At 39.5% G+C, this 22,434-nt stretch overlaps 3 protein-coding genes across 3 annotated transcripts in view; 2 read left to right on the top strand and 1 right to left on the bottom strand.

The window, feature by feature from the left end:
- The window catches only part of LOC108597560, a 54,313-nt gene that overhangs the window by 11,950 nt on the left and 19,929 nt on the right, over positions 1-22,434 (bottom strand). The window contains exons 3-7 of the mRNA XM_017984169.1: positions 16,215-16,522; positions 9,693-9,867; positions 1,876-2,008; positions 1,636-1,779; positions 1,263-1,463 (exon numbers count right to left, since the gene is read on the bottom strand). Coding sequence (XP_017839658.1) covers positions 1,263-1,463; positions 1,636-1,779; positions 1,876-2,008; positions 9,693-9,867; positions 16,215-16,522 — 961 coding nt within the window. The remainder of the gene's footprint in view (positions 1-1,262; positions 1,464-1,635; positions 1,780-1,875; positions 2,009-9,692; positions 9,868-16,214; positions 16,523-22,434) is intronic.
- Positions 6,703-7,094, top strand: LOC108597561. The gene is made up of 2 exons (XM_017984170.1): positions 6,703-6,807; positions 6,880-7,094. The coding sequence occupies exons 1-2, from the start codon at positions 6,717-6,719 to the stop codon at positions 7,062-7,064; spliced, it is 276 nt and encodes a 91-aa protein (XP_017839659.1). The 5' UTR covers positions 6,703-6,716; the 3' UTR covers positions 7,065-7,094.
- LOC108594615 (odorant receptor 59b) lies at positions 11,109-12,882 on the top strand. The gene is made up of 3 exons (XM_017979759.1): positions 11,109-11,920; positions 11,981-12,338; positions 12,403-12,882. The coding sequence occupies exons 1-3, from the start codon at positions 11,109-11,111 to the stop codon at positions 12,469-12,471; spliced, it is 1,239 nt and encodes a 412-aa protein (XP_017835248.1). The 3' UTR covers positions 12,472-12,882.

The following is a 22,434-nucleotide window of genomic DNA, read 5'->3' as shown; positions in this document are numbered from 1 at the left end:
AAAATGGTTTAAAACTATACGACAGAGAGGCAAAGCAGGCGGGCAGCAGCGCCGACAAACCCCATGGACTTGCCTTAATGAGCGCACAAGCGACCAAGCAGCAGCAAGTTGGCTGCAAAGTTGGCAGTATTGTGGCTCTGTATGTGTGTGTGTGTTTGCACTTCCGCTTATACGCGACAATATCCGCAGCAATTGTTAGACCACGTCGGACACGGACGACACTCGGACGCAGCACGTACAAAATTAACTTGAAACTAACAATGCTAAGCAGCTTAGCTGCTCAAATGACAGCAGCTTAGTTTGGCTGGCCTCACTGACTTGGCCTGCACTCCTCCACTGCTGCCAGCTTGTCATCGCATCTAAGCCATTTGACTGGCGCGCAGTCGAGTTGAGGTCTTGTCGTGGTCACTCACCAGGGCTGCAATAAGTCAATTAATGAGACAGCATCTTTCAAAAGCAAAACGAATGCACTGCAGCTCAAACATTCAAGCAAATGTTAAGTAAATTTAATTTAAGTGAATCTATTGCAGCTATTAATTGAAATTTAAAATTCGAAGAGAATAACTAAATGTTATGCCTAAAAATTCAATAATTTTGGCATAAATTAAATCTGTTCTTATGTTTCGATTCCTTAACAACAAAAAAGAATACAAATAATTTAAGAATATTTCTACTAAATGCTCTTAATTTCATGGAGTATAAATAAGTATTAATTGAAAGTGTAAATATGGAAAAGATTCAGGATATTTATATGTAAATTAACTGTTTGTATAAGAGTAAAAAATTCATTGACTAACATATTATATTTAAGATTTAAATAAGTTAAATACCAAAACTTTTAACTTCTTAGCCATAGTTAAACTGTTGAATTTTGTTGTTTTATTTGTTTGCTACATTTTTGAAGTATTTCATATAAATTATTTTAAGACTGCAAAACTTTGAATGACATTAGTTTGCTCTCATTAAATATATATATAAGGTTTAATTAGCTCTTTGATATTGCAAAGAGTTCAATTCGATTTATGCCTAACTGAGTTAGCTGCTTTCAAATTTTTTGCTTAGCTTGTTATTTTAAATTTCATTGCAGCCCTGACTTAAATCAGCTTTCTGTAATATTCTTCTCAATAAACACACACACAGCTACATGGCACATGGTCAAGTGGTGGACAAGGAAGTGCAAGAAAATAATTTTATTTTATTTTATTTTATCAAGCGCTGCTGCTGCAGAGCTCTGCGCTGGGCAAGCAGCTCAACTTACTTACCTTGACTTGTTGATAGCGAAATGTAAACCAAGCGGCTGGCGGCAACAGACCGATGACAATGCAGGCAAGGGCCAGGATGCTGGTACGCATGGGCCAATTGAGGGCCGCAATGCAGGGCGAGGAATCCTCACAGGAGTCACAGCCCTCGGCACAGGGCTGGCATTCGTACTCGTTGTTGCTGTTGTATGTGGAATTTTTGCCCTGCGGAGGATGAAAAAAAAAACAACACACACACACACACACAGATAAAAATGAGAATGTGTATGGGGGAAGACAACTACATATTTAATGAACGTTTGCGTGCAATTATTGAAACCAACTGAGTCAGCGGTTCGGCATTGGCTTAATGCCACGCGGCGTATACGTAACGTACCAGCATGAGCTTCTCGTATTCCTCCTCCAGCAGGCTGCCATTGAAGAACTTGTTCTGCGCAATAACGTCAGGAAAATAAAAGCCCTTGCGGCATAGACATTTGTAGGAGCCGCGTCGAAAGCCCAGACCCATTATAGCCTCGCACTGTGGTTGATGAGCAGGTGGGGGGCAGTTAAAAGTTAGGTAAGGTAAATGTGAGAAAAAAAAGTGTAAAGCGTTTGCCGTTTATCAAGTACACACCATAGTTGTGCGCTGTTTGCACTTGTCGGTGCCGGCGAAGATGTTCAACGGGCGCTTGGTGCCGGGCGTCGGACGCTGCGGGCACTGATCGATGTCCACGCGCCTCAAGTCAATATCAATGCCAGATGTGCCTCTGCAAATGAAATAAAGCAGCACTCAAGTTGAGATTAGACAGCAGCGCAAAGGCAAAGGCAACAGCAAAGGCGTTAAAAATTTATGTTATTAATTTGTCAGCTGAACAATCAACTGGGCGGCACTTAAGCCAAATGGCGCCATTTATAAAAATCAATTCAATAAAACGTGCAATGCGCTCAGCGCGTCCAGCGCCAGCGATTTATGTTTATAACAGACAGACAGATAGACAGCAAACCAAAGTCCAGTCTCTAACTTGCTCACATATGTGTGTGTGTGTGTGTGTGTGTGTGTGCGTGTGTGTAGCGATAACAAACAATAAATTCCGCCTTTGATGGCGTCTATGTGTGTGTTATGGCTAAAGGATAAAGAGCAGGCGGAAACTAACAAGCCTGTTATGGTTCCGGTTTCGCACAACAACAACAACAACAACAAAAAAAAAAACCGAGTCAAGCTCAAAGAATAAGGAAAAATAGTAGAAAATTATTTTCTTGTCGTTTCGCTGTCGTTGACTGCCTTGTCGTTTTACAAAGACATAAAGCCATGAAAAGGGTGCACTAAGCCCTGACCCCGGACCCAAACTCAATGCCAGCACAGCAATCCTATGCGGCTCCACGCACCCACAGTTAGCCAGCGGTGCGAGCCACACCCAATTACACGCATACCTAAGCAGCTACTGAAAGCCACCCAAAACAGCCGGAACACATGTAGAATTTTACGCATAATCCCAAGCTCACTGTTAACATTTTTTTTTCGGCGTTCAGCAAACTTTCCACAGTGCTTAGCACACGAAGCAAACAAATTTATATTTTAAATTGAGCAGATAAGAAATTGGTATAAGAAATTTGAAAGAAATATATTAAAAAATATAAATTTAAATTTTATTATATTAAATTTTAAAATTAAATTTTATTTATTAAAAAAAAATGATTGGAAGCATGTTTTAGGAAATATATATATAAATTTCTATTTCTACAAAGATATTGTTACAAGCGAATTATTTATTATTCTTATTTAAATGGAGTATAAGACCTATAAGATCAATTATGCTTCCCATTGGTAGATGAGCTACAGTTGCTTGTTCGGTGCTATTAAGTGCAGAAATGCCAAAAGTTCCCCATAATATAATAATAATCCATTAGTTAGTGTGCAAATATTTGTAAGGGATAACATAAAAGATTAAATATCTAATTATACTACTAAAAAAAAATTGATAATTAATACTAGTAAAAAATTTAAATTCCATTTTTTTTACATAAAAATACTGAGTATTACAAAATTTTAATTTTATTAACTAAGCAATTCTATTAGAAACTTGTGCACTGCAAATTCAATAACGAAAATAAACAATTTAAATTTGTAAGAAAATTTCGAGCAAAGAAAATAATGTAAAATCAAAAACTATATTGATTATTATAAGTTAAACGTTTTATAAGAGACTTTTGGTTTAAAAATTTAATAGCTTAAATAAACAATTCAAATTTGCAAATATTAAATAAGGAATTTTTAGATCTAAATGCTGCAAAAATAAAATGACAAAGAAATTAATGTAAAGCAACGACTATATTGATTATTTTTAGTGAGCTTAAAATTATTTAAATTTATATTTTGCGCTAGTTTTATAACCTAGTTATTCTGACATCATATTATTTTATTATTAGTATTATTATAGTATAGTTTAGTTTAATAATATTTATGTAAAGTTGCCACATAGGTAATAGCAAACTAATTTAACAGCAAAATACACATCTGAAAAAATAGGAATTTTATAATTTTATAAACAAAAAAAAGTGCTTTGAAATTTTAATATTCCAAACTATTCAAACATAAAATGTATAATTTTTAGATTGTAATAATGCAGCAAAAAATGACAATTTGCTTTTTATAAAATCAAAATGAATCAACCAAAATATATGCACTGTATGTTTGCTACTTTTATGAATCTAACGCACATTTGTACATTATAATTTATTCAAAGAATTTGCATATGTTCTTTTAGATGAAATGTAAAATTTGTAATCAAACGGCAATTATAGCGAAGCACGTTGTAGCCAATGGGATTGTGTTGCATCCTTTTGCACATTTATTCAACATGGTTCCATTTGTCTGCTTGACTGACAACAACTTTGGCGACCTTTCTGCGTCTCCGTGTGTGTGTGTGTGTGTGTGTGAGTCAGACATATAGTAAGACAGACAGTTAAATGGACAGACAGGCGTAATATGTGCGGGCCTTGCTTGGGTCTGTGTCTCGAATTTCGTGCGCCTGTCAGTTAATATTGACATATCAGTTTTGTATTTATTTGATTGTTTCTGACAACTTATTGATTGCGAAAAGAGGAAGTAGGCAAGCCAGGCAAGGCAAGGCAAGGCAAGGCGCAAAAAAGGATAACACACGCACGCAACCGGACTATACAATGGGGAGCCATATTACATTATAATAATGATTATGTTAATTCTGCTGCAGTTGATCCCAACGCCTTTGTGTCTGCCCTTTTTACTTTAGTGCTGCGTCCTTTTATTTTTCTGTGTGTGTGTGTGTGTGTGTGTGGTTTCAGTCGTTGACAATTTTGAAGATAATTTGTAAACGGATAACGGCACATAAGCTTATCGCTCTGACCGCTTGGGTTTCCATATTGATTTATTAGTTTTACTTTACGTATGCGCAATGTGACTTTGATTAACTGCCCTAGCAAATGAGCTGTCAATTAATTTGTGCACGCCTCAACAACAAATAGTTGCAACAAATGCTTAACATAACAAACTTTAAGCAGCTTAAACTTATGCTGGACAAGCAGCACGTGCGCTGACTCACGCGCGCGACTAAAGCGCGCATTACGTGCATAACTGAAATGCATTTTGCCGAGCTTAAAACACAAGCGCGTTAGCACGTGCGTCACATTTTCAAAATGGCAACTGCTAATACGTCTAAGTACACGCTGCTGATGTTGCTGTTAGTTTGTGGCAATGTGGAGTGCATTATTGCGCATATTGTTTATGGCCACACGCTTTTATAAACATGTTTTACGTATACGCAATGTGTGCCAATTGACAGTGCTGCTGCCCCAAAGTGTTGACCCAAATCTGCTGCTAGCAAAGTCACACCAAATGTTGATTTAAAAATTTTTGTTAGCAGTTGTTGCTTTATTTGCTGCTGCTGCTGCTGGCAATAAAACTTTGCCAACAACTTGTGTATTTGTGAGATTTAACTCTTGGCACAAACAAAGAAACTCAAATTGAAATAATTTCTGCACAAATTGAAACTCTTGTTGCCCAAGAACTCAACATGATAGTCAGCCCAGCATATTGCTGCCACTAAGGTAATGCAATAAGTAGAGACACAGCTATGTGCATCGGTTGCTTTGGCAACTGAGCTGCCAGTGCCTTTGGTCAGATGCAGTCAAGTTGAAATAACTGCACACACGCACACACACACATATGCGCAGTTATGAATTGTAGCTTGTGCCATTGATAATCATGCATATTCATACTACAGTGCTAGCTAACAAGCAATTGCTTGCCCAGACGCCCCACAGTGCCCCCTGCTTATAGCCATATTTGATACGAGTGTTTCCGCTTCCGTTTCCGTTTGCGTCATTACGCTTTGTCAACTGTTGCTAGCTCGCTCACACGCACACGCTGTAATAAGCATAAGTCGCATAATCACAAGAACTAAGATTAATGAAAGTCTCTGCGTCTCGCTTGCGCGTTAAATTTTTGTTGCTGCCACACACACACACACACACACACACTAAACGAAACTTAAATGAAATCAAATAAAATTATTGCCCCACAGCAGGCAGCAGCCAGCCTGGCTTGTCCTTTCTTAGTCCTGCCCTCACAGCGTGCGCTTAATGTGATTTGTGCCTTTCTATTTGCGTTTCGCAGCACTGTAACTGCCAAAGCGACTTTTGTGGCTGAAAATAGCGCGCAGTTTGCTTTTGTTGTTGCCAAATAATTTTTAATATTATTTAGTTAATGTTTGCTGCCAATTGTTGTTGTTGCTTTTGCTGCTGTTCGAGCTGTGCGGCTTGTAATGCATAAATTAAATCAATTAGCAACTTTTTGCTTGGCCACTTGGCAGCCACTTTTCCGGCATTTTGCCGCAGCATTTTCCGGGCTGCAGCCGCAACAGCAGCAGCACGTAAACAAATTAATTCTCACAACTAATGGCATACTGATAGCCAAGCTCATTATTAACACGAAACAACTTTTTGCTTCGCTTCGCTTCGCTTTTGTGTTGTTTGCTTTTGTTGTTGACCAACTTGCCTGGGCTTGTTTTAAATGAATAAGCTCGGGTGCTGCTGCTGCTGCTTGCCGCATTAATTTAGTTGCATGCAGCCATTAGGCAAACGCAAAATTTATGTTGCAACTAATTGCACTTGCAGCTCTGTCTGTGCTTTGAAATTTATCGAGCAAGCTATTGAACATGAGGCTTGCCATGCGTGGCTGCCTGCTTTATAATTAATAGCAACATAAACGTCTATGTGTGTGTGCGTGTGTGTGTGTGCCGCCCACCTGTTACTGTTGCGTCTTAATTTTAATGAAATTTTAAACGCTTTGTAGCCCATGAAGCGCTGCTAACAGCTATAATTATGCCAGCCATTAAACAATTTACAGCTACAGACTTTTGTGCAGTATATAATTTCAATTTAGCTGCAGCAAATTAAAGCAAAATGTTTTCAAAGCCAGCGCAGCTGTTGCTCATACTCATGCTGCTGCTGCTGCCGCTGCTCGGCCTGGGGCTGGCTAAAAAACAAAAGCCACTGGACTCTTGGCAAAAACACTACTATCAGTCGCTCTGTAAGTGCTGCCACACACAGTTTAAGTTGCAATTATATTAATTAGCGGCTCTCACTTTATAATTGGGGCTAGGGCCAATGAAAGTTCGGTTCACCACAACGCCACGACCGGGCCGCACTCCGGAGCCGCTGGAGATGCGCAAGGTCTTTCCCTGTTTCTGCTACACGCCCAAAATCGAAAGCGAAGCCGACAAGGCTACTACCAAAAGCTATGAGAAATTTATACAGGAACCCAAGGAAATATTTATAGTAAATTGATGATTAAACAAAACACTAAATTGATTGAAATAAAACTGATTTAAATTTGTTAATTTTAATATAACTTGAACCCAAGGAAATATTTATAGTAAATTGATGATTAAACTAAACACTAAATTGATTGGCATAAAATTGATTTAAATTTGTTAATTTTAATATAAACTGAGAGCGAGAACAATAAAGTTTATTTAACAGCTGAAAATTCTTGAGTGTTGATTAAAGCTGTACATCTTTATTTAATAGTTTAAGTATCGATTGACTTAGATTGGATTTTATTTTACTTAATAGGCATCATATTTATTTGATGTATAAAATAAGTGTTCGATTATTATTATTTAGTTTATGATTTGCTTACTATTCAAAGCCAATTTTAGTGTTCAAAATCCAAGCCTTGCAGCTTATGCTACATAATAAGAATATTTCTATGGCTTACCTCCTTTGGGTTTAACCATAACTTGTACTTTTTATGATCATCGCAGTCACTTATGCTGCCCAGCCACATAAAGGGGTCAAAGCGCTTGTCTAGTTTGATTATATTCCATCCCTGGAGGGCATATGCTAAGTGCAAATCGCACGCTGCATATCAAAGCAGCTTGCTGCTGTCCAATCTATTCATAAGTGGTTGCTATGAAAACATACAGTAGAGTATGGTCCGAACAAACGATTTTTGGTTGGCATTAGCTAAAATTTGTAAAGTTGACTTGAACATATTTTCTGCTGCTTTATTGGCAGCTTGGCAAGTTGTACAAAATACTAATAATTACATATGCATGTGTATATGTAATTAATAAGAATAGAATAATAATAAAGCAAGAACTCTCACAGAAAGGATCTCATGTCTAGCTAATTCCTCAATCATTGCTGTTAGGCTTTTGAAATATTTTTTAAATATTTTCCTGCGTCTTTGAACTCTTACACAACTAAAATGCATTTCAAGCCAATTAGTTTTGATTAATTTCAGTTGAAACTAATATTTGTTCTATGAGTTAGAGCTTAGCTCTGTTTGCAAATTGTCTTAGCTTAAAATATGCTTACGCTTTTAATATTCCCTTTTGATGCTTTAGCAAATAAGACACTTGTTGCAGTCCTGCTCAAGGCTTTGCACCAATAAACCTTAACCAGCTGCGAACTGCACGATTATTATATCAAATTACTAGTTGCGTATACGTAATAATCAAAACTGGCAACGAGCCTTAATTCAGACATAAATAGCAATAGCCATTTTCGCTTACACATTTCACAACGAATCAAAAATTATCTAGCGTTCGTAATTACAATTTGTATGCCAGTTGCGAAAGTTGTAACTATAATAAAAACAGTTGTTTAGTTGCTCTGCCTACTCGCAACGCTCTGTTCTGGGCTGTCGCTCGTTATTGGCTTTTGTTGTTGCCCCAGCAATAATTACAAATTATGCATGAAGCGAAGTGGAAGTGCGGACAGGGCCGACAACTAGCTAATTGTGCAGGGCTGCCGAGTCTACGACATAGCTGAGTGGCTGTTGCGCTGACTGGGGCAATAAAGTGGCTTTCAGATGTCATTATGCTTATATTAAGGCTTTGCGTTTTGATGTTTTAGAGCGCACACATTCCTCAAATTCACGTCTAGTGCAATTTACTAGGCGCTGGACTTTGATTCAGCAAATATTTTGTAATAAAGCCAAACTGGCAACTGGCAACTGGCAACTGGCAGACAGCTACAGCTACAGCTGACTTAACAAATTTAATGAAACGTAGTGAATTAATTAAATATGCGCAAGCAAAGTGCACTTTGGGTATTGCCTGCGCCACTCGAAGTGCTTCAAGTGAAATTTATTGATTTGGCCGAAAACATCAATGGGATTTTTCATTGAATTGTGTAACTTGTTTTACACACACAACCAGCACAGCACAGCTTGCAGCCAAAAGTTGCTTTAACTGCTTGGGGCTTCGCCTCAAAATTCAATTTCGAAAAGTTTTGCGTCTCCGCCCCCGCGCTCAAAAGGGAAAACTATGCAAGCGAAAAAAAAAAAAGATTCGAAGCAGGCGGCAAGACAAAAGCGCGTGATAAAGTTTTTTTATTTTATAGATTTTCAAAAGCATATTATATTCCGTTTGTGCGAAGCGTGAGTAAAATAAAAGTGCTGCACGTGCAACATGCTACATGCTGTAGCAAGAAGTCGTCGTCGTCGTCGTCGTCGTCATCGTTATGATGATGTGACTCGGACGCTATTCAATTACGGCCAGTATTCAATGTTGCACTGTGTGTGAAAAGCGGCAAAAACAAAAACGAAAAACTTGCCACAAAACCAAAGCACAATGTTCAACAAATGCTGCTGATGTGGCTGCATTCAAGAGTATCTCATATTTTCGTGCTGTTGTCAACGCTCGCTGCGGCTGACAGTTCAAAGTTAAAAGACACACAAAAAAAAAAAAACAAACAAATATATATAGTAAGTATATAAAAAGAGCTGCCAACTGGGCGCTTTTCAGGCCATTGTAGTGTACAAATTATTTATAGAATGCTATGGCAGTTGGTTGGCTGGTTGGTTGGTTGGTTGGTGGGCTGCCACGCCCACCACTTGATTGCATGTGGCAGCAGTCATTTCCCTTGTGATTTTCATTCTGAGCTGGCAATTGTTTTGCGACTTACTTGAAATGATAGCTGCCATTCTCGTAGCCAAAGAATGGCACCGTATACGTTAGCATCCAGATATTGCCACCGCCGCAATCGTAATACGGCTTCGACCAGCGCCCATCCTCATACTTCACAGCCAGCGTGTCGTCCTCGATGCGCTCCTCGGTGCGATTTGAATACAGATGAAAAGCTGTGAATGGCAAACAAAGCGCAAAATGTTGTAACAAAACGTTGCATTCTATTTTTTTTTTTTTTTTTTTGTTTCTTGCAATTCGTACATAATCGATAAGCCCTAATGACACTCGATCAGCAGCAGCAACTTGCAGCTTGGCTTGTAACCGAACTTGACCTTCGTAAAACTGTAGCTAATGAGTTTTTAAGCACTGGCTTGACTTTCTTGCTAGCAGCAAATAATAGCTTAGCTCGTTTAAATAAAGCAAGTCATTATATCAAGCAACTTTTTATTGCCGTGCGCTTAACTTAGAATTTAATATTCGCTGACCCAGTACAGCATTTTGTATATTTTATTAAGCAAAAGTTTGGCTTGCAGCTGTTGTTTTTTGCGTTTGCTCACATGCCACAGGGCAGGTGTTAACTGTTTTAATAAAACATTTTGACCAGCATTTTGTACTAGGAATATTTCAAAATGAAAATTCCAAACAATAAGAAGAAAGAAAGATTTGTGAATTCTGCGAATTTAGCTTTAACAACAGCAAAATGGAGTCGTAACTTTTCATACAATGCCTTTGTGCTGCTTAATCGGATTCATAAAGGATCTTAAGTGGTTGTAGAGACTAGAGATGAATGAACATACGCTTGAATAAAAAATTATACTTCAAGCGAACTAAAATAAATGTAATGCACTTTGAGCATTGAAGTTGAGTATTGCAAATGCTTAGTACATTTTATATAAACAGTTTATGTCTGTTGCTTAAATAACAAATAAAATATATAGTAAATAAATATGCTTTTTTATAAAATTATAAAATATTTTGCTGTGAAATTAGTATTGCTATTACCTTTGTGGCAACTTTTCCTAATTATAATTTACTAAATTATACTAAACTTTACTATAATACTATAGTAATACTAATAATACAATAATAGGATATAACAATAAATAGGTTATAAACCTAGGGGGTGTTAAATAAATTTGTTAATACTTAATTTTGAATATTTCTGGCTCGTTTGTATGAATAAATTTTTAAAATGCAAGCGCACAATTTTTTGAAGCATACATTTTAGGGCAAACACTTTTAGCGAATATTTAAGCGCTTGCTGACTAGTGTTATAAAGTAAGATAAACTTATTGCACTTAACAATGCAGTTAATAATAAATGCCAAGTTACACCCAAGACAAACTTTTGACTGCAACAGATAGCGAATTCTCTTTGGGGAAGCCAAGCAGCTGTCACTTTGGCAAACTATAAAATGGCAGCACAATTGCCAGTCTTGCCAGTCAAACAGAGCATGGAGTCCGTATTCAAGCGCATCTATCCAGCACCACTGACAGAGCAGGTGCGCTCCAGCGATGGCAACATCTATATGTATCGCCTAATGCGGTTTATAGGCTGGGTGCCGCCCAAAAAGGGCGCACTGCGTTATCTCTATCGCTTCTGGACTTGCATACCGTTTATCTTTGGCGTGTTCTATTTGCCATTTGGCTTTGCCATCAGCTATGTGCGTGAGTTTAAGCAGTTTACGCCTGGCCAGTTCTTCACCTCGCTGCAGGTGGGCCTCAATTGCTATGGCGCCTCGGTGAAGTGCAGCATCACGTACTTATCGCTGGGGCGGCTGTTCAAGGCGGTGCAGCTGGTGGACAGACTGGACGAGCGACTGCGCACTGACAGCGATCGTCAGCGAATTCATCAGATGGTGGCACGCTGCAATTTGGCATTTCTCGTCTTTATGTTCACCTACTGCGGCTTCTCGTTTATGACGTTTCTGTCCTACGCCATAAGCGGCAGACCCGCCTGGGCAGTCTTCAATCCCATTGTGGACTGGCACAATGGCCTGCTCAGTCTTTGGGCTCACTGCATACTCGAGTATATAGTGGTAATGTTTCCAGTGCTGCAGGATCTGCTGGCGGATACATTTGCTTTGATGTTTCTGACTATGATACGCGCGCACTTTGAGGTGCTCAAGGATCATGTGCGCAACTTGCGGCTGGATCCAAGCAAAACGGAGCAGTATAACTATGAGCAGCTGGTGGATTGCGTGCTGGCGCATAAGCTTCTACTAAGGTAACCCAAAATTCTAATCCAACTTAATTGTTAAACAATTGAAACTTTGAATTTGAGCAGAGGCTGCGACTTGCTGCGTCCGGCGATCTCACGCACAATCTTTGTGCAGTTTATGCTAATTGGCTCCATACTGGGACTGACGCTCATCAACATATTTTTCTTTTCGGACTTTTGGCGTGGACTGGCCTCGTTCATGTTTGTCATCACCATATTGATGGAAACGTTTCCATTTTGCTACACATGCAATTTGCTAATTGACGACAGCGAGGAGCTGGCCAACACGCTTTTCCAATCGAACTGGACGGACGCGGAGCCGCGTTATAAATCCACGCTGGTGCATTTTATGCATCATGTGCAGCAGCCCGTTATCTTCATAGCCGGCGGCATATTGCCCATATCCATGAGCAGCAATTTCAGTGTAAGTCCCAGCTGCTGCTGTATATGCGATTTTAATTGCAAATATTTGTCGACGCTTGCTACAGGTGGCGAAATTTGCATTCAGCATCATTACCATAGTGCGCCAGATGAATCTCGCCGAGCAGTTTCAGTAGACGAGCGAATTGACACTGGCTTAAAGCAGCTTATCCACGCTGCTTATACATTAAGCAGAATTTTCATCTTTTATTTATTATGCCAAGTAAACAGCCAGGGCAACGCCGCTGCTCCCCCAAATTCACGCGCGTGCCAAGTGCGCGCTTTGCAATTGAGGCTAATACGAGAGCTTAGGGAGACGCTCACACACACACAGGCACACACACAGACGCATTTGCATAGAATTTGTATATGTTATAGTTTATCTCAGTAGCTTTAGCTGATTTAGTTGCGCTGCGCAATTGCTTAGCAAAGAATGCATAATGGAAATGAAAAGCCGCAAAGCGGCGAACGAAATTGTTACCAAACATTTTTGCAAATTGCGTTAACAAACGGAAATTACAGCAACAACAATGCCAAGCCAAGCAATAATCAGCACACACACACACACACACACAAAGACATATAAGCATATTTGCGCTTGTAAAAGACGCAAGACGCCCCAAGGATGCGCACAGGATGTGAGCATGAGCGTGAGCTTAAGCGTACGTAGATATTACTGTTTACATACATATTGCATGTGATTTTTATTTAAATTTTATGTTAAACACGTGACACACACACGCACACACAATCACATTTGTATTATTTGTTTGTCTGTATGTGTAACCACAACAACGCTCAATGGCAAGAACAACAATCGCAATGACAAAAGCACTGCCTGAATAGCAAAATTTATATAAAAAATACAAATATTATGACATATATTTGCGGTTTAGTTGGCCACACGCACACAGTCGCACATTAGCCAGCAACATATAATAACAGTAAAATACAGTAAGAACACTCAAGTATTTATATGAATCATAAAATATGCGGGGCGGGGCAATAAATTAGTTGTTAAGCAAAGCAGCAAAAATGAATTTGCCGAAGTGGATTTGAGTTGCAAATAGAGTCTCAAAATTAAATTAGAGTCTCTAGATTTGAAACAGTAAAGGCATAAAAATAGTTTTATGCAAGTTCTATTCAAATGACGCGCAGTGTAGTTTGTTGGTTTATGGATTATGCAGATTAGCATTATGACATAATTGGAATTGAGTTAACTAAATAAAAAGATTTTCTAGGCATTTCTTATGAGTCGCTTGAATATAACAAACAATAAAAGTTTTTTGCTTTAAGCTAAGTAAATTAAAAATGCTACTAATTTAAATAAAAGTGTTTGGGAATCAGCTTAGTCTATGTATCTGTCTGTAGCTGATTTTGGGATTTATGCCAGCATAATTATTTATTTAAACAATTTTTATTAAGCTTAGTCCAGTCGCCTTGTTTTGATTTCACTTTTAAGCCATTGAGTCTATTCATGTATTTGTTATTATGTTTTTGCTTAGAATTCAATAAACAATGTTGAAAGAAAAGAATTATGGAACTTGCTTTATTAGTTTAGTTTTTATGCCTACGCAAGCACCTACACCCAAATATATTCAGCACTGTATATGTTTATACCAAAAAGTAGTCAAGTTATAAAACATTACCAAGTACAGTAAACTCATAATTCTATAGCCTAACTACTTATAAATTTATTTGCTTTTTAAGTGCGCGCCATAAATCGCATACATGCAATTAATTAATTGCAATAAAATTATAAAAGTAATTTGTGGCTAAAAACTAAAAACACATTATGACGCTTAACAATTGATTTACAAAATAAAATACTGCTGTTAATTAGTTTGTTATTTATTGATTTTTTTTATAAACCAAACTTGCACTCATTAATAAACAATAAGCAGCCGCGGCGACAGTGCAAAATAAAAAAATTGCAAACAAAGTAGTCATTTAATTAATTGCACATGAATGGGCGAGCAATTGATTGTGCTTTTCAATTGATTTATACAATTTTCATTGCACAAAAAGAAAAGCCAATGCTGCAAATTTAATAATTTTTGCTTGCCTTACGCTCGATTTATGGCGGCAATGGGCAAAGGCAACGTCAGGACAAAGTTTGGTGGCGCAAAACTTTAATGCGGCTATGAACATGACTGTGGGGAGCAGGGCTAAGAGCAAGCCAAGGCAGCAGCAAGACAGAAACTCAAAGAGAGAGAGAGAGAGAGAGAGGGAGTGAGAGAGCGAGAGAGGCAAAGCAAATATGTAAATGCATATAAATTGAAAGTCAGCGTCGTTATGCAGATATCCCAGTGATGGTGACCTTAAGGCGCAATTCCTAGCACGCTCTAGTGTCGGATTTAGTAGCACACACACACACACACACACACATACATGAGCAGCTTGTTCGTACATCATAGTTCATAGTTGTGTTTATAGCGCGCGGCATCTTTCAAATTAGTTTTATACGCTTCACGTGCTTGGCGTATTTCCAAAGATAAATGACTGTCTGTCAAATGGCGGTCAACACACACACACACACACACACACACACATACATGTATATATAGTTAGCCAGCTGAACGTTTTATTTGTGCTGCAAATATTATTTTAGTAAATTTTTTTAGTTTTGCTTTTGCTGCTGGAAAAAATGAATTTTTTTTGTTTGTGGCAAGCGCTTTTATTTGCCAGCGGCAAGCAGTGGGGCAATCAGCTAGAAATACAATCCCATTGCACACACACACACACAAATGGCATTAGTATGCATGCAACTAGCGTTTTTAGGCCTTAGGTACGTTAGCGGGGCGGGGGGAGTGGCAAGTGGCTGTGTTTGTTTTCGATTCCGTTTGTCATTTTGAATTTGTATGTTTGGTGGAGCGCCGCCCTCCAATCGCATGCAGATCACATGCAATTTGTCGTGGCTGCCTGGCAAACTGCACTGTGAGAAAATTTGTTAGCTAAAAATGTAGAATTTATTGGGAACTTAAATTAACGCTGTCGGCCTTGGCTGCCACTGTACTTTTCGTAGGCATGCAAAGGGAAATTCCACGGCGTATACGTAACGGCGGCAGCAGAAATATTAGTTGGCGGCCCTGCAGTCAGGCAAACAAATAATTTGCATACCAACATGAGCGCAAAGCAAAGCCGCATGTATGTACATCGCTATACTGTGGCAACGGGGACAACACACACACGCTACGTGGCGTATACGTAACCTTTAATTTGGAAATTATGCATATGCGAAATGTTGTTGCGCCAACCGCATGCCAATGCAGTCTACAGCCAAATTGCAGATATTATAATGCGCAGATCTATAGCTGCAAGCTGAGCGCTGAACGTTGAGCAGCGTAAATTGAATTGACTGGATTAAATTTCACGCAGTAATTAGTGCAATTGTCAATTGGAAATCATGCAAGCGATTGATTTGCTGTCGGCACTGAAGTATGCTATAATCAGCACTTGTCGTGCGTGTGTGTGTGTGAAGCCTGAGGCTCTGTGCTGGAGCATCACTAATTAGTTTCGGCATTGCGTATTCATTTACATTTTAAGTGGCTTTCGCTTGCATTTATTTGTGTTATTTATTTGCTTAATTGCGTGGGCGCTGGCAATGATAAAGCGCTCAACTAAAATATGCCACTTGCCACTTGCCGCTTGGCGTTTTGGCGACGCAATTAGGCAGCAGCAGCGGAACAGTTGCTACGCTTTTATGGCCGTAGATTTTGCAGAGATTCCCACGACAGCAGCAGCAGCAGCCGCCGCCACTTGTTTCCCCCTTGGACAGTGACTAATGAAGTCAAAGATTAAAGCACGCAGCAAATATAAATATTCAATGCTGGCGCTGTTGACTGCCACAAAATGTGGCATAAATCAGTGTGGCACTTACATTTCAGGTACTGCTCGTTGCGCGCTATCACCTTCTCGGCATTCTTGCGCGCGAGAAAGAACCACTCGGATGTATTGCCCAGATAATGATACTCCATGGCCAGATCCTTGGCAAAGATGGCGCCCAAGTTTGGAGGCGGCAGCCTATACGCAAACGGGCAGAACAGTCCCGGCTGCGCTGGATGCTCGTTCCAATCGAAGCAATTCCCAGCAGCGAATATGTCATCATCAAACTCCACCATGGACAGCACCGAGGCGTGCAGCAGGTTGACATCCTCCTGTGCGGAGCGCGACGTTGTCTTGAATATTCTGCAACAAACACAAACACAGAGAAATTGCATTAAAAAATCATGGAATATTGTAAAATAATAAGCAAGTCGCGCGGCTGAGGCATGAAATTTAAACATGTCAAAAGTGGCTCAATGTGAACCACTGGGCCCAGGCCAATGTACTGAGCGAGCGAACTCATTATTGTTACGCCACCAGCGCATCCTCTCATCGTGTTGTCCTGTCATTTATCGTATTATTATACACGCTTCGCTACAATCCGTAGGTTTGGTTGCCCGGGCAACTACAGCAGCCACAGTCAGAGCCACAGCCACAGTGCTCAGGCTCAAGTGCACTTATAGGCACAGCGCATTATGCTGCTTAGGGCTATGCTCAAGTGGACTAGTGGCGACGTCTATTGTGCTGCTTTGGCTGTTGCTAACTATAAGTAGGCCTCTCTGCTTGGGTAAAATTAAACTGTAGATTACGCTGCCTGGCAGTCACTGCTTAAGTGCTTAAGCTGCTGTTGCGGCTTCCTGCTTGGCATTAATTAAAATGTCACTTTAACAAAACATTTGCTTGCAGCCATAAATACAACAATTAACACAGCTATCCACTACATACACATGCGTATGGTCAAACTGCCTGCCAACATTTTTCTAACATAGCTGGCATTGCTTTTAATTGAATGCCAGCATGTTAGCAAAGCTTGCAACAAAAGGAAGCCAGCTCGACTCTCTATCAAACAGCAACATTGTGTGGCAGTCGCTTGACAAAGGCTCAAAGGTCAACTTGGGATTGCGAGCACAATTGGTATTTAAATAAATGAACAGCAGCAATGTTGTCCAAAAATACATTTTATTATTAAATGTATAAAGTTTGTCAAAGCTTTAAGCGAATGTTTGTTAAAATGATTTGATTGATTTTATGTACAAGTTACAATACATTTAATTATCTATTCTCTAAGCTTGAGTATTATTATTTTTATTATTATTTGGAGTAAAGTGCGCTGCGGCCTAAAAGGTCTATTGTGCCTCCCACTGGTAGATGAGTTAAAGTTCCTGGTTCTGGTTTCAAGTTCGTCATCTGTCTTGTATCTAGGGTATGAGCTCCCAACTGATTATGTCTAAGAGCGCAGGACACTCCTCCAGTAGGTGCTCTGGAGTTTCGCCATGCTCTAGACAGAGTCTGCAAAAAGCATTGTCCACAATTTTTAGTTTGTGCAGATGCTTACGCAGTCTACAATGTCCCGTTAGGAAGCCTGTAACTATCCTAAGTGAGTTTTTGCTCAAATTCAGACAATCGACGGTACGTGTCGTGTCATAGCCGCCAAACCTTTTACTAGCTTGAGTATAGTTAACTCTGCTCTTTGAATTGAATTGAATTTATATTTTATTAACTAGTTTACTACTTAATCCATAGGCAGTATTTTAACTGCAAGCTTTATTTATATTATTATATAAAGTCATTGTCTGCTATTTCTTTTGTCCTTTTTTTTATATAACTTAAAGACTAAATCCCATTTCTCAGTTGATCTTCTATACAGTTTACAACATTTTCAGCGGCCCAAAGCAAAAAGGTTGAGTGTCAAACAAGTCAAGCGTGCTGCAAACATCTGGCGGCCAATTAGTTAACCTTGCGCACTTCAAACCACAAGCCAAGTTAGCTCTAATGTGTCTGTGTGTGTGTGTGTGTGTGTGTGTGTTAGCTGCCTGACTTCATTTTCCAATACATTGAACAAAATCAGCTAATGTGCAACACTTAACAGCAGCAACTCAGCTCAGCTCAACTCAACGCAACGAACTCGAACGTACGAACGGCTGCCTCGCAGGCTTGCCTCGCTGTAGGCGTGGCACATTAATTAGTTTATCTGCTAAAAGTTAATTTGTAAATGTCAGCGACATTTTGTCAGTGGGCACAGCCCACAGCAGCAGCAGCAAAAAAAAATCGTTGTGTTCTATATATAAAAATAAACTAAGAAAACTTTTGCCGCTTGCTAATGGCAAATGCTGACTCTGCAACAACTTGGCTGACAGCTTCTTGATTTTGGCACACACACACACATAATTAAGACGCATACATATGCATTTATAAATTATATTTTCGGTTGCGGGTCATTTATTATGATGAGCACAAAATGTGCGTAGCAGTCTGGCCAGCCAAATGTTTAATTAGCAGCACACGAATAACTCAAGTGAGCAGCCCAAGACCGAAGCCACCAACATCCTGTCGCATAGCTGAGACTTGAGACCACTTCTGCTGTTAGTTTGCATATTTTCTGTAGTATTTCTCAAAATGTGGCAATTTCTAAGTAGAGTAGTTGCAGCTTTGCAGTGTTTGCAAAGTGTGTTAAAGACACTTTGCCGCACTTAAGTGCTGCAAGGGTAAGAAAAGCAAAAGCGAAAAGAAAATGTGTGGCAGGTGCGTCACGGGCAGTAATTGAAGTGACAGAGAGCGTGTTAAAATAGCAGCAGCAACGCAGCTAGAAGTTACCCTACTTAAATATAAAATATAAATATAAAAAAAATATATATAAAGCCAATAAAGTGCATGCATAAGTATAAGTTATGTATAGAATTAAATATGTTCTATATTTAAGAAGCAAGCAATTTCAATGAATCAAATTGAAAAAATAAACATTATAATACATTTTTGTATACAATTGTGCATTTAATAATTTTCTAAATATATTTAGAATATTTTATATATTATACTTTATACATAACTTAACAGCTGCTGACTATAGCATGAGTTATATTCAAAATGGCAGCTAGCGAGTGTCCTTGCCCTTCTTTTCTATTGCAGCTTATAGTCCATACGACAAACAAGATGCTGTTGATGCACTCAGCAATAAGTAACTGTTGCTGTTGTGTTGCTGCTGTTGCTGTTGCGTTGCTGTTGTTGGCTAGACAGGCACGCATAGTACATGGCCTTATTGAAAGTGGTAGCTTTGGCAAGTTTTAATGATCACACAGCTGTATGCGGTTTTAATTACACACGCAGGCGGGCAACAGCAACAGCATCAGCATCAGCAGCAATGTCTGCGGTTAGTTGGCTTTAAGCACGCTAAAATTTAATTAAATTGCATTGACTGCTGGCAGCTGGCAAGACAGCTTATTAGTGAGAGAGAGAGAGCGAGTCCGTTGCTGGGGCTTTAATACTTTGAGTCCAGCACAATGACAACTAAGCTGTTGTGAGTGCTGCTGCGGCTAGCACTGCGGCTTATGCCTACTCTAAACAAACGGCCAACAGCAGTGGCAACAGTTTAAGCAGCTTTTGCAAATGCGCACTGAGCTTCTCACTTGTTATCGATTTTGCTTGGCATTTAAATTAATGCCATTATACTTATTATAAAATACAACTTATTAATTATGCAGGCAACAAAAAAGAAAGCAGTTGGAAATTGGCAAATTAAATTCACATTGGCAACCAAGCGGCTGCAAGACACTTGAGGCATGCAAACAAACAGGCCGAGCAGGCCAAACAGACACGGCTTGGCCTTTGGCTGAGCTCAAGCACCTTGCTCGAATGCCCGTGGACCCAGTGTCGACATCTTAATTGAAGGCGAAATGTACCAGTTTAATTATTCAAGACACACAACACAAGCAACGCTCTTGTCGTCGCCATCTGTGGAATTGGACGTGGGACAAGTGTTGGGGATTACCAAAGCGACAGCCTAATGTCAACGTTGAGCTTTGTTTAAAACTCATTAATAATTAAAAAAAAATAAATGTATACAACAAAAATTTATAATGAAGAAACCCCAAGGCTATATAATAATAAGCATGCAAAGTGCTTAACAAATTATTTGAACAATATCAATAAATATATAATAACAAATATAGACAAAGAGACAAAATAATAAAATTAATTGACAAAGTGTTTAAGCTCATAAAGCTTTACTTATGCGCTTAGTTGGCTAAACATTTTGATACATACTTATATTATATTTATATATTATTATTATATCCAACCTTAAAGAATTTGCTAGTGTATAAAACAGTTCGCTAATGCTCTTTGCAACATTCAACGAATCTTTCTTATTTCTGTCTGCTTTTGTCTTAAGTTTGTTGTCACAATTCCCTCGGCTGTTTATTTTAGCCTAATGGGATAGCCTACAAGCGGCCAAGGACTTTGTCAAAATTTTAATTAGTCTATAATTAGATGATCAAATGGCAGCAGAAACCAAAACAAACTGTGGCTTTTCCTCTCAATACAATGAGATCTATGCACAAACAAATTGCTTGATGTGCTGGCGTAAAGCTTTAATTGACATATGCTGTTGGTGTGTGTGTGTGTGTGTGGTGCGGCTTCAATATGTGTTCAATTAGCTGGCTATACGTTAAAAAATATGAGTTTAATTAATTAAAAAGTTAAAAGCTGCGTGGGCGGCATGTGACGCTCTTGGCTAAACGACTTAATGGACTCGAGCGTTGCCAACAGTTGCCTGTTGACATGTTTATGCAAGCCACAAGCCCACACACACACACACACATACACACACACACGCACATGCTTAAGCTGCCTTACAGCTACTGCTTGTTGTTGTTGCTGGCCGCCTTTATTACTTAGCGTTGCCTTTTCATATTTTTTTTATTGTATTTTGTTTGAAAAATGTTTTTTTGATTCAGTTGCGTTAATTGCTTTGCAGTTGCCAACTTTGCGTTTGTGTGTGTGTGTGTGCCTGATGATTATTATTGCCGGCTACGGCTACAAACAAAAATAACAAAAGCAGCGCCAACAAAACGAGAAACTTGGCAAACATTTTTTGTTTTGACCGTAAAAGTTTCTTTCAGCTTTCTTTTCACGCAGCGCGCCCATAATGAGCCAACTGCGTAACTTGAGGCGTGGCAGTGGGTGGGGCGTGGGGGCAGGCAGCTTTTGTGCTTGCCACAATGCGGTCGCGAGTGTCTATGACTTTTCGGCTGTGCCCAAAAATAGACTGAGCAACTTGACTTAAATATTACGCATACGCCAAGTGACGTCTAAGCGCCACTTGAGTCGCGCTCTCTCGCGCTCATTGTGGGTTATACAAGTTGGTTAAGCTGTTAAGTTATGCCAACATATGTTGCACAACAGTTATGCTGCCACATGCATCATGCTGCAACTCACTGCGGACTCTGCTACTAACTGAACTGAGCTGAAGCAAAAAGCGCGCTTTAACATTTACTGTTTGGCATTTGCATTTTTTGCATGCAGCGTGTGGCTGAGAAGTCGACGTTGGCCACAGCAGCCACAGGCAGCGCTGCTGACGTTGGCGTCGCAGTCGCAGTCGCAGTCGCATTGCCTGTCACTTGCAGTTGCTGCATTGTTGTGCAAACAAATCCAAGTGCGAGCGCCAGATGAAAATCCACATTAGAAATGTTTTGTGCGAAATGAAAACAATTTTCATTTTGTTGCCTGCCACGGCTGCCATTGCCGCTGCCACAATAAAAAGCGCGCCACTGCCACGCCACGCATCGAGTTAAGCGGCTAAGGGAACTGCTTAAGGGCCCCAGCCACAGCCCCAGCCCCGCCCCACTGCTGTTTGTTTGTCTCCCTATCTCTCTGTCTCTTTCTCAGTGTGTGTGTGTGTGTGTGTGTGTGGGAGCGGATTTGGGGTAACCATGAGTAATGGCAGCGTTATTAGCACCACCCATGGCGCAGAGCAAATCAAGCGGCAACTAAAAGCAAGAGCCAACAACAGTGCCAGCAACAGCAATGAACGGATGTTGGCCATGTGCTCCTAAAGCTACAAACTACTTACACATGCACGGACAGCCATAACGGTGAAATAAAATTAGGTACACCAAGGGCAGAGATCCTAAAGCGAACCCACATTAAAGCTACGCATTGGAAATTTCACTGAGCAATCGGAAAATCTAAACTAACGAGTTGAATATTAAATTTATTTCCCATCTTCATGGATTTAATTTTATTTTAAATTTATTTATTTTATTTTATTTATTTTTTTT

This window comes from Drosophila busckii, chromosome 2R (genome assembly GCF_011750605.1).
Source record: "Drosophila busckii strain San Diego stock center, stock number 13000-0081.31 chromosome 2R, ASM1175060v1, whole genome shotgun sequence".
Lineage (NCBI taxonomy): Eukaryota > Metazoa > Arthropoda > Insecta > Diptera > Drosophilidae > Drosophila > Drosophila busckii.
This window is presented reverse-complemented; position numbering and strand designations above follow the sequence as displayed.